Here is a 13,569-nt window from a genome sequence, read left to right on the forward strand (position 1 = left end):
TCTGCTAGCACATCAATTATAAAATTCATTTTAGGAATGAGGCTTATTTTAGAATATTATGAATTTCAACGGTGGGTTTTTTTTTTTTTACTGTTTTTACACTCAGGGATAAATAAAAAATTGTAAGTTATAGTAGAGGCATGCAATATTTTAAAATTGTTTTAAAACAGTTTATGGCATACATTAACTCTATTTCAATACACAGTTTGGGATAAATCCAAATTACATCTTTTGGAGAAGTCCAAAATCTTTCAACTAGATTAAACTTCAGTACATGTACTTAATAAGTCTATATAGTCTGATAAAGAGGGTTAGAAAGATGAGTAATATTCCAATTCTGTGGTTAATATCATTTCATCTTATTAGTGGACAAGATTATGCAAAAAAGATGTGATATAAAACTGAAAGGAATAAATGAGACAAATAACTACCATGGCCATCCACAATAGAACTTTATATTCATCCAAAGTCATAAAGAAACAACTTTATCAAAAAGTAAAAAGAGGAAGAGGGTTTTATAAGTGTAGAGAAAGGAGGAATGTTATTCCAAGATTACTTATAATAAAAGAAAACATGTGTTTACTGTAAACCAGAATTAACAGGAAACAAAATACATCTGATTCATTTTTCTACCTGCATTCTATTCTAATTTATCCCTTTCTCTGTGGGACGGTAAATTCTACTCTTTTTTCTTCTGAAATCACATTTATTCTGGATTCTCAAAGAGAATATTCAACTGTATTAGATTTAAGTTTGACATATTAAAACACATTACATTTTATAGTTCTATAATTCCTCTGTGTATGTGCTTTCAAAGTTTTAATTACAAAGTACAAACAAACCTTACAAGGGAAAACCATTTTTTTTCAGATGTACTTACCATTTTTTAAATGCTGAAAATATAACTTGAGTTACTATTTGCAAAGTGATTTATTCATCTGTTCAGCTATTTCATATCAATCTATCATGTGTGAAATGCTTTGCTAGGAGATGAGGATATAAATCACATGATCCTTCTTAATTAATTGCCAGGATCACAGGTAACAACAGTTGAAAGGAAGTATAGGAGCAGTGGGTTGGCTCCAGAAGTTGCTAATCAAGATGAGCTGGAGGTCAGGATCAAGACTGCATACAGTCCACTGTGAAAATGGAAGTCAAAACGAGGTGGGAAGGAGGTATGGCGGAGATAAAGGCAAGGAGTTTTACCAAAGGCAGCTAGACAAAAACTTTAGACATCAAAAGGAATAATGTTGTATGTCAACTATAAGGAAAAAAAATATATATGTACACATATTATATATAGTCACATAATCACGGAAGGTAGAGTATAGCATAAGGAAGAAAGTCAGTGGTATTATAACAGCTATATAAGATGTCAGAGGGGTCACCTGAAATTAAAAGAAATAAACAACAGCAACAAAAAGATAAGGTAAAGCTTGCAAGAGATAACATGCAGGGTCATAGCAATAAAGTGATCATGATACTGAGGCAAAATTCTAAAACAATTCCAGTTTCTAATACCATGCAATGAAATAAGCAAGGCTTTAATGAGTAACACTTGGGCAAATCCATATCATACTGTATCTCTCCACTAGTCTATGAGCTTCAGGATGTATCTGTACTTCCAGGGAAAATACAGTACTTTTAATGGGATCTGAACAAATATTTATTGATGGCAAAATAAAGGAATGAATAAATCGAAAGTTAGAATCCCAATTCCAAACTCCATAAGTTTTCTGCATATCTTTAGTATGTTAATTATTGTCTTTCTGACTTGTTTAAAAATTGTCTTTACATGTTGACACTCTTTGTTGGTGGTATGAAGATTACAACAAAACTAGTAAATATCCTTGCAAATATTTCTATACAAAATTCTATTTAGTTCAAATAAGCCCATATAATTTTTAACTTATAACTAAAATATGTCCCTCAGAGAGCTAGCATATACAAAATCCCTGAGACACGAATGTGTATTATGGCTGCCTGACAAAGAAAAAGTGCTTTATTAATGATAATTCGAGATTAAGCAGCATGCCATTTTGCAATAAAATGCTGTTGCATGTGCACACAGGACACAGCTCTTAGCTTTATTAACAAATATAATGCAGTGAAGTTTTTTGGATTATATTTGGTAAACCCATAGCAATCTTCAGGAAGCAGCTAAAAGCCAAATCTTGAAACAAAAATCCATTTATATTATGTTGGGAGTTATAACCTAAGTATAAGCTTTATTTCCTTGAATGCATTTCCTTCAAGAGGATTGTTTTTTTAACAGCAGAAAATATCTTTATGTCCCATGTAACTACACAGTTGTATAGTTTCCCTTCAGCTACACAGTAATGACTGCTTTTCTGATGACTTTCATGCTGTTAAGTGGACCATTAGTACTTGACTTGTGCCATTACATAGCATCTTAATAGTGACAAACAAATAAACTTGCAAATCAGCACAGCATCGTACTGCCTGCACTATTAATTTTCTTTACATTCTCTGTATTCATTTACATTTTAAGTTCAATGCAGTGAAACTTACTCTGGTAGCATTTTTAAACTCTTCTATTCCCCAATTAATATATGAAAATGAACAGTCACCAACATTACAAATATGTTTAATATTTCTAAATATTAATAGCTAAATGAAGACCCAGCAACATACCCCACAGTCCTATTAGGCTAGCTTGACACAGTTTAGTCCAGTTAGAAAACTGAACTGTAAAAGCTAGAATGAGAAGTTCAGAGCTGACACAGACCCATTACATATCGATTCTGTCGATGGCCACGACCACGCACCATTCTGACCAATGTTTCCCTAAGTGCACACTCTTGATCATAAGGTGAATGGGCAGGAGGGATGAATAGCTCAGAGGACTGCAACACATACCACTTCTGGAAAATACAATGCAAAACACAAGCCCTGTTGACAGAGCATCAGTAACAAACCTTCTATAAGGGCACAAATTATCTCTTCATCTATATAAGAATTGTTAAAATGAGTAGTAAGGATGGATATTGACAGGTAGGTATTCTGAAATATGTATACATTTTCTACACTTTTCCTTGCAGGACTGTTTATAAGACACAAATGATATTGGATTAAGAAATTATTCACTATTGATAAGAAATTTTGAACATTTGTTATTTTTTTCAGAGCACATCTTAAAAACACCAGTTCAAAAGTATGTTTCTTCATGATTTCTTTTCTCTGCTTTAGAATCTACTAGAAAAGAATAAACCTAGCACATTATCAGACATTGTAGGAGACACCGTCTGAGTGCACTGCCCATATTCCTGGCCCTGACAATGTCATGCACTACAGCCTGACTTCCATCACCTGCACCACCATTTCTTTGACTGGTTGGCTTTCTTTGACAGCTAATGTCCACTAGTTTGGGTAGGCAATGCCTTCCCCCAAAGAAATAGCACTCAATAAGTGGTGAGAGTTGGTATATAAATACCTCTATTCTCCTCTCCACTAGGGTAGGAAAACTGATGTTTATGTTATACACTGGCTCCCAGAGAATTCCCAGCAGAAGTAAGCTTCAGCCGCCTTTATGACTAGGTGCCAGTAGTGGGTACGTGCCCCCACAGTTGTGACAACCAAAAATGCATCTAGACACTACCAAATGTCTTGGAGTTGGTGGGGTGGGTCGGGGGGAATTCATCCCTGCTTGTATGACCTGAGTTTTACAGCCCCAACATCCCGTCACTACTTCATGAAAGACAGCCAATCAATCTAAAAGGGCAGTAAAGTTTAATGTGGCACTGGAACATAAACTACTTATATCTAACTTGAACTTGTACCTAATGTTACAAGGTTCCAGAGTTAAAAACATGGAAAAAAATAGCAAGGGCTGTGAAGCGTATGCTTCTAAGACATTACTTAGTGGTGTTACAGAGAAAGAGCTACGGCTTTTCATGTTTTGGCCCAACAGTAGAATCTGTTATCAGCGTGTATTTCCCACTAGTGGCTTGATATTGCAATGACAGCATGAGGTAGAACACAAAACACTCTGGTAAAATAGAAGACAGATGCCATGTGAGGTAAAACAATATTTCTCGGGAATAAGTAAAATAGATGTAAACATACTGGTGAAAACAAAACGAACTTTAAGGAAGTTCATAAGCACAAAGGAACTGTGAACAAATGACCACTTCAATAGTTCCAGATGTTAATGGAATTTCTCTTGTACTTTGTAATTCTGTTGCCAGTTTTGCATTTTGATGAATCCCTATCAGTGTTTTAATAAGACAGAAGGCAGAGTGTATCAGGTACCTGGGATCTGCTACCATCTTAACCCTGAAAATCTCTATTCTATTTGGCTGTCATTTTTTTATAGCATCATCTTGGGAATGATATACTAGACCTATTCCCTTTGTTAAACTGTGTATGTACAAGGTTTACATATATGGCATTTGCTTAATGTAAGAAAAAGCCTACTTAATTTTCAGGGGCCTTTTAAACTTTCTGCTTATATTTTAGATGTCTAGACTGGCTTTTAATGTTCTGCATTTCATATTTCTCATTGCTCCATAGCTTAATGCAACAACATTCTCTTTAGCCTATTAGCTATAGATAGGCAGTGTGCGTTACATAATATGCTCTCTCTCCTTGATGAAGTAACAGCTTTAATTGGTACCTAGTTTTTATAATTTTCTAACTTTCCATATTGAGCACTTATTAATTTTATGATCAGAAAGTAAATTTTAAAAGCAAAAGTTGAAATAGAAAAAGTCAAAGTATCATATTTCTAAGAATATTTGGAACAATCAGATCATAGAGAAATACATTCCAGGACTATACCTGGCCACATATATCTTTAAGACTCTAAGGTCTTATTAGGCCTTAGCTGTACTAATTAAAAGGAAAGTGAAAATTATGGGGGTTTCATGACCTTTAATCCATATTTAGTCAATATCTGTACAGAAAATAGTACGTATCACCTATGATTCATAGTGTTTAACTCTCAGATTTCTTAGAGATTTTAGCATCGGTATTTAACCACTGTTAGGAAATATATGTCTCTCTCTATATATAAATATATATATATATATATATATATGTAAATATATATAACATACACACATATATACACATGCATATATGTATATATGTGTGAAATTTAAATTTATATTTTAAAATAATTTAGTCTTATTATCAACATAGTCTTCAAATGACTCAATCATGTTACAAGATACACCATTCTACCTTGACTATTTTCTCTTAGAATGTTACTTTTCCTCATTTATAAAATTTTATTCTATTTCACTGAATGAGCTAAATAGCCTCATTATAGTTAATTTCAAGTCCTACATGGGACTTTCTCTTTAATCTATCTATCTATCTATCTATCTATCTATCTATCTATCTATCTATCTATAGTATTTAAAAAATTACCAAAGAAGGATAGTGCTACTTTTCAAGTTAATATCTTGAAATTTAAATATATGTGTGTGTGTGTGTGTGTGTGTGTATATATATATATATATATATATACATATACTAAAAACGTGTGTGTGTGTGTGTGTGTATATATATATATATATATATACTAAAAACATACTAAAAAGAAAACCGTTTACTATTATCCTTGTACTAGACAATCATTTTAAGTACAAATTCTGAACCACTAACCATTTCATTAATAAAGCAAAGTTAATGTTCTATTTTGTTCCAGTAATATAAAAACACATTATTATGCAAACCAATTCATTAAAACAAAACTCAAATCACAAGTATGTTGACATTATGCATGTGAAAAAGCAGGAAGTTTTGCTAAAATGTTAAAAGGTAAAATAAGACAAGAGCTAGATACTAATGAGCAAGGTCCTCCTGCCCCTTTCCACAGTGCGGCACAGGCAGGTTGAAGGCCTTGTCTATGCTGCTTGGCAATTAATATGTCACAAAAACCTAATATTGTATCCACATCTCTGGCCAAGAGAACACTCATGCAATCGTCTTTGTAACAGGAAGTTCCTGTATTTCCAAGACTTACAATTTCTTTTCTTCAATATTTATACTTTATTCAAATATAAGAAAAAATATATTTTTATACAATATATGGGGCAGGGTGAAGAGTTTTGGACAAAAATTCATCTTTGAAATATCTTGGTTATAGGCTTAAATTTCATCCTTTCTCTAACTTTTGATTAAGATCTTGGAAAGCTAAAAGTTTTTCCCTTTTAAAATACAAAAAAATGTATTTTCTTAATGTGTTATCTGGGCCTTTGGAGTACCTTTTCCTAAAGGCCCTGGCAATCTCTATAGGCAAAAAAAGATTTATTCATTTGTGTGAAGAGTTGAAGGCAAGGGAATAATTTATTGCTAAATAACTACTTCAAATTAGTATTTTTTCTAATTTAATTTTGAATATTAAAGGCACTCAAATTACTCCTCTCTCTTTCATGACAGATTTAAAAAATATGTACACATGGCAAAAACCATGTTGGAATGGCTATGGCAGCTGACTATCCAGAGGCCAACGTAGTCTCCACACCCTTGCCATCTATAGGAAATATCTGAAAATGTTCACAAGAATATGAGACTAAATTGAAGTTTATGATTATTACGTAGTATCAATGACTATGACTGATAATTTGCAACTAGTCCCTGAAACCTGATTGGGCATTCAGGAACATGCAAAGAATAAAGTTAATTAGATTCCTATATCACAGTTTTAAAAGAAGTTCAGAGAAAGTCACAATGTAGGAAGAAATAACTTGTTAGCTTTCTTTAATACTAAAAATATATGAAGTACTGTAAGCAATAAAGAAAAAACCTTATCAGCTTATATTATATACACTTACAACAGATAATTTGTAACATGGTTTGCCATGTGATAATTTTTTTCTGATCAGAACCACAGTTTTAAAAATTATTCTAGGTGTAATGCTGATATTGTGGTTATGATTTTTAAAGAAGACTTTATCTTTAAGGGTCACCTACTAAAATATTTATGTATGAAATGAAATGAAATGATATGGCACAATTATTTCAAAAGACACCAACAGCAGGTAAAGAGAACCGGGTGGGGAAATAGATAAGATTGGTCATGAGTTGGTAATTGATTAAGTTTGGTGATGGGTAATGAGGGACAGCATTACATTATTCTCTCAAAACCTGAATATTTTCCAAAAGCTTGAGGAAAAAGGAGCATATTTTCAAACAGTTATTAACCTTCACCAACCTAACACTAAGGCCTCATAGACAGCATTTTGCAAAGTTGATCTATTATAATATTCCCCACCCACCAAAAGGAAATGGAAGACAACAAATTAAATTATATATATTCAATAGTAGTTACTAATGTGAACTCTGCAAGTGATTTAACTACACATCAATTTCACTTTCAATTTTAAGGCAAACAGTTCCTAGCATTCTAATATAATGACTACCAGAGTTCTTAATAATTATGTTTTAATCTCTTCTGAAATAAATTAAATTTCCATTGGTGGGACACTGACTACAAACTATTTTATTTCCTCTTGTGGCATTACATATTATTGCCATAGCAGTATACAAAGTTGAAAAAATAGATTATGCATATAAATTTGAAGTGGTAGATACACTGATTTTTTAAATCAAAACTAAAGCAGTCCTCACCTTAAAAAATCAATATAGTGTACATGTGTAAATGAGGTAGTAAATGAAAAGAGAAAGAACATAGATTTACATATAAAATCCTTTCTTACTAAGTACTAAACAATTTCTGATTGCTATAGGAGCAGGATTAAATTTGAGAATATTGATGCTTAGGACATGTACCTACCACTTGTCCATTGTGTGGGTTCTTATGAGCATATGGAGGTCCACGGATATGATTCCACATCTGGCCAGAAGTCATAGCAAAGACTATACACTGAAAGACAGGGTACGATGTGTTTCCATTATAGTAATAATCTGGCTCATTTTGTTACTATTACAGTGTTTCCCCCAAAAGAAGACCTAATTGGAAAATAAGCCATAGCATGAGTTTTCAGGATGCTTGTAGTATAAAATAAGCCCTAATGCGTCTTTTGGAGCAAAAGTTAATATAAGACCTGGTCTTATTTTCAGAGAAATACAGTAGAGCTTATTTTATATTACGAGCATCCTGAAAAATCATGCTAGGTCTTATTTTCAGGGAAACACGGTATACAACTTATACTATTATACAAAATAGAAAGAAAAAAAAAAGAGTACAATGTGATAACCTACCAGAGATACCATGGCCCAACCAGTCTTGTTATAGATGAATTCCAAGTTGTTCCTTCTTAAATAGAGCAAACCACCAACAAGTGACACTAACAGGGCCAAAGCAATGGTGCCAGAGTAGTTGGGTGGTCTGAAGACACGAATCTGCAAAAATGCAATGAAAATCTTTAAAGTAAAAGAAAAATATTATTTTTTCTCTTGACCATATTCTAAGTCCATCCAGTCTTCACCACAAATAATTTGCAAAGGTGCCTCCTTACTTTTCGTACCTGGTACTACCATTTCTTTCTCTTTAGAAGTCAAAAATACATGCCTTAAAACATAACGACTATGTAAAAAGACTCACTCTTCATTTCAGGTGAATACAGTTGAACATATGCAAAACCTACTTATATTCAACCCAGAGTTGTTCTTCATTAACCCATGGAAAATGGGATCATCTGGTAAAGAGTAAAGGTGAGATGGGGAAATATTATTTGTATTATTTCAAATTGGGACTTTTTAAAAAGGCATTTTAGAAATAGCTTTATTGAGATGTAAACCACATACCACACAATTCATCCAGAGTCAATTCAATGGTTTTTAGCATATTCACCAATATGTGCAAGCATCACCACAGTCAGTATCAGATAATTTGAATCACTTCAAAAGGAAGTGCTATGCCCTTTAGCATTCACTCCCTTATTCCTTTTATCTTCCAGCTCTAAGCAACCACTAACATACTCTCTGTCTCTATAGATTCCCCTATTCTGGACTTTTATATAATATGTAATCTTTTGTAACTGGCTTCTTTACATTAGCATAATGTTTTCAAGGTTCATCCTTGTTGTAGCATGTGTCAGTACTTCATTCCCTTTTGTGGCTGAATATTCCACTGTATGAATATACTACATTTTATTTATCCATTAATCAGCTGATGGTTATTTGGGTTGTTTCCACCTTATGGCTATTATGAATAATGCTGCTAAACACATTCTTATATAATTTTTTTTTGTGTGTGAGCATGTTTCTATTTCTCTCAGGTATAAATGTAGGAGTAGAACTGCTGAATCATATGGAAACTCTATGTTTAACAGTTTGAGAAACTGCAAAACTGTTTTCCAAAGTGGCTGCACCATTTTGCATTCCCAACAGTGGTGTGTGAGGGTGCCAATTTCTCCTTTTACTTGTTAACGTTTATTATCTCACTGATTTTAGCAAACTTAGTGACAGTGAAGTGGTTTCTCATTGTGGGTGCCATTTCTCTGCATTGCGCTGATGACTAATGATGTAGAGCATCTTTTCAGATACGTAAAGGACATTTGTATACTTTCTTTGCAGAAATGTCTATTCAAATTCTTTAGCCCTTTTTTAATTAAGTGGTCTTTTTATAATTGACTTGTAAGAGTCATATATACAGAGGGTGCCAAAAAAGTATACACATTTTAAGAAAGGAAAACAATTAAAATTGTAATACTCAATACATACCAGTAACAAAAGATGAATACAAGTCACGTTTGACTTCTGCAATACAAGAGGTGCTCAAAGTGGTTACCATCAGCGTTCAGACACTTCTGATTATGGTGAAGAACTACCGCTTGAGCAACATTCACCAAAGTGTCCACTATACATTTTTTGACACCCTCTATATATATACTAGAAGTTAAGTCCCTTACAAGAAAAACAATTTGCAAATATTTTCTCCCATTCTGTGGCTTGTCTTTTACTTCTTGATGGTGCACATTAAAGCATAAAGACTATTTTTTAAACATAGGCATAATTGGTATAAACTCATGATTTTCCAGTATGTACAGATATTAGTTCTAATAACACTTGACATTAAAAGAAACCAAGGATACAAAGAAAGATACTAATTGAGTGCTGGGTAGGTTTGATAGGTAGATAAAAGATGAGCCTGAAATAATAGATGAGTCAGAGATGATCCTATTCCCTGCTCTCAGATTTTACTACAAAACTACAATAATCAAAATAGTATGGTATTTGTAGGAAAACAGACACACAGACCAACGGAATACAATTGAGAATCCAGACATAAACCTTCACATATACTGGCAACTACTTTCTGACAAAGGAACCAAAAACATACAAAGGAGAAAAGAAAGCCTCTTCAATAAATTGCATTGGAAAAATTAGAAAACCAAATGCTAAAGAATGAAACGAGGCTGCTGATACCATACACAAAAATTAATTCAAAATGGATTAAAGACTTAAATATAAGACCTGAAACAAAAATACAAAGAAGGAAAGATAGGTACTAAACTTATGGACCTTGGTCTCAGAGGGGTTTTTGTGAATTTGACTCCAAAGGCAAGGGAAGTAAAAGCAAAAATTAATGAATGAGGCTACATCGAACTAAGCATTTCTGCACAACAATAGAAACCATCAACAAAACAAAAAGACAACCAACCAAATGAAAGATACTTGCAATGATACCTCTGATAAGGGGCTAATGTCCAAACTATAAAGAACTCAACAATAAAACCAAACAATCCAATTAAAAAATGGACAGAGGACCTGAACAGACACTTTTCCCAAGAAGACAAATAGCCAATAGATATATAAAAAGATGCTCAACTTCACTGCCTATAAGGGAAATGCAAATCAAAACCACAATAAGATACCACCTCACACCTGTTAGAATGTCTATTATCAACAAGACAAGAAATAAGGGTTGGAGAGGATGTGGAGAAAAGGAACCCTTGTACACTGCTGGTGGGAATGTAAATTGGTGTAGTCTCTATGGAAAAAGTATAAAGGGTCTTCAGAAAATAGTGCTGCCATACAACCCAGCAATTCCTCTTTTGGGGATCTACCTAAAAAAAATTAAAATAAAACTTATTTGTAAAGATCTATGTACCGCTATGTTCATTGCAGCATTATTCACAATAGCCAAGATATGGAAACCACCTTCAGGCTATGACTGGATAAAGATGTGTTACATATACATATAGTGGAACACTACTCAGTCATAAAAATGATGAAATGTTGCCAACAACATGGGTGGACCTTGAGAGTATCGTGCTAAGTGAAATAAGTCAGATGGAGAAAGATAAGAACAATATAATTTCACAGATATGTGTGGGATATAAAACAAAAATCAACAAACTCACAGACAGTAATAGTGTATGATATTTACCAGAGGGGTGGAGGAAGGATGAAAAGGGTAATGGGAATCAAATATATGCTGACCAAAGAACATTAGACTTTGGGTGGTGAGCACAGAGTGTATTATACCATGAGGTATTAGGGAATTGTACACTTAAAACTTGTATGTTATTAACCAATGTTACCTGATAAATTTAATTTAAAAAATAAGGAATAAACTGATTTCCTCTTTAAAAAAAATTTCTATGGCTAAGAATTTAAATTATCCTCAGTTATATCCTTAACTTAAATGTTGTAACAAAGACATGACACATAGTGTGAGAATAGTTATACCAATTTACAGTCCCAAGAACAGTATATGAGAGTGGGGTTATCTCACATGGCTCATAAAAATTGGGTATTAATTCTGTTTTTATTTGCCCAAAAGATAGAAATTACACATCTTGCCTTTTCTTTAAAATGTCTTTGATCACTGATACCATTGAGCAATATGCAGTATATTTTTTAGCGCTGAATTTATTTTGTTCCTAACTCACATACTTTTTAATGGTTCTTAAAATGTCAATGAACCATTATTCTAAAAACCATTTTAAAACCATTTAAATTCACTTAAATCAAAGTTTAGCTTACACCTTTTTGCTATCAGATAGTTTTCTCTAAGCAAGGAGCTAATGCTCCACTGAGAAATTAAAAAAAAAAAAAAAAAAGAAAAACAAATCCTGTGGCCTTAGTACAATGCTCTAACAATCTAAGCTAATTAGGCTGTTATTAAAACTGTGGGGGAGAAAACATACATGAACATCCGTTCTGTCAGCAATCCACTTTGCTAGTTGTTCAGCTGCAAATCCAATTCTTTGAAGGTCAAAAGTATCAGCTCTCTTGGGTCTGCCTTTTGGAGGAAAATGCATGAATGTAGGAGCAGAGTTCATATTGAGCTGTAAAACATGGACAGAAAATACTAAATATAGAATCATTACAGCAACCTTTCTATATCATTATTCTAACATTTCATGTTTTGTTTTGTTTTTTTCTGCATGAATTTTGGAAAGATAGCATTTATTATGAAAATTCAAGTGGCTTTTCAGAGCTTAATTACTATTTTTATTCACCTTAATGTACTATTGAATAAAAAGAAAACACAAATTTAGCTGTTTGATGAACCTTCACATTTAACATACATCATTGATATTCTCAGTTGTATCCTCTATATTTTATCAGTTTTTTCATGCTTTTTCTTTTTAGAATTCTATAGTAAGAGTAAAGAATGAAGTAATTAATTCAAAGTGCAAAATAGAAATACTGTAATTTTTCAGTTTCACTTCTTGTGGAATTACAGAAAAGACTTGCATCTGATGAAAATACAAATGTATTATAAAATTAAATTATAAGTGGATTGACTTCTCTATTAATAAAATTAACTTTAAATTATAAGTGGATTGACTTCTCTATTAAAAATGTAAAGACTTTTAAAAACTATAAGAGAAGTCAACATTTTTGCTCTAAACAACTTGGCTTTACCAGACTGCAGGAGAAATCCATGATAGTCTTTTTCTGTTCAACTTCTCTATTAATACAACTGTCTTAAAATGGTTTATTATTTTCTAAAGACAATTTCCATTTGAAAAGTACACTGAATAGAATACTAGTCTTGAATAGATAGTACTTATTAGTAATATAATATCTAAAAACAAATATTAGGTTAATTTACATTGAGGAGTAACCTGCAAAAATACATACAGATTAAATTCTTGCTGCCCAGGAATTAGGAAAAATGTCTCAAATGAAAAGAGAAGAGATTTTTTGCCCTGATTTGTAATACAGTTCAGCATTTCCCATCAAAATCAATATCAAATCCAATAACACATACATTAAGTCAGATGACATCAAGGTAAAGACAAGAGCAGTACCAGCGGTGAGCTGGCATGTTATGGTCAGTTACTAATGTCTGTTAAATTGAACAAAACACACTTTCTTCCTTTGTGTTTTCTCCCCCTCCAGACTTTGTTCATGTGTGTTTCCCTGATGGATGCACAAGAGATGGCTACAGTCAACATGTAAATATAAGATTTCAAGGGGGGAAGTTCCTGCATTGGAACAATCAGAAACTCCATATGGAGGCTTAACATCCTAGAATATGAAGAGTTTAAAAGAAACCATATAATTCAAAGCTTTCATTTGAATTAAAATACACAGCTTCCCCAAGACTACAACAAAGTGGGGTAGAACACAGACCTAGTGTTCTAGTCCACAAACTCTGGACTAGAGTTTCTAGTC

At 32.8% G+C, this 13,569-nt stretch overlaps 1 protein-coding gene across 5 annotated transcripts in view; it reads right to left on the bottom strand.

Annotated features, from left to right (window-relative positions):
• The window catches only part of TUSC3 (tumor suppressor candidate 3), a 150,971-nt gene that overhangs the window by 68,368 nt on the left and 69,034 nt on the right, over positions 1-13,569 (bottom strand). For 2 of the 5 annotated variants that reach the window (XM_019738006.3, XM_019738005.3), the window contains exons 4-6: positions 12,090-12,230; positions 8,194-8,334; positions 7,766-7,855 (exon numbers count right to left, since the gene is read on the bottom strand). In XM_019738006.3, coding sequence (XP_019593565.1) covers positions 7,766-7,855; positions 8,194-8,334; positions 12,090-12,230 — 372 coding nt within the window. Of the gene's footprint in view, positions 1-436; positions 1,140-7,765; positions 7,856-8,193; positions 8,335-12,089; positions 12,231-13,569 lie in introns of those variants that run through there. The other 3 variants (XM_074329722.2, XM_019738007.3, XM_088793352.1) reach the window with 2 other exon arrangements.

Source organism: Rhinolophus sinicus, chromosome 16 (genome assembly GCF_057876585.1).
Source record: "Rhinolophus sinicus isolate RSI-liver-muscle chromosome 16, RSI-T2T, whole genome shotgun sequence".
Taxonomy (NCBI): Eukaryota; Metazoa; Chordata; class Mammalia; order Chiroptera; family Rhinolophidae; genus Rhinolophus; species Rhinolophus sinicus.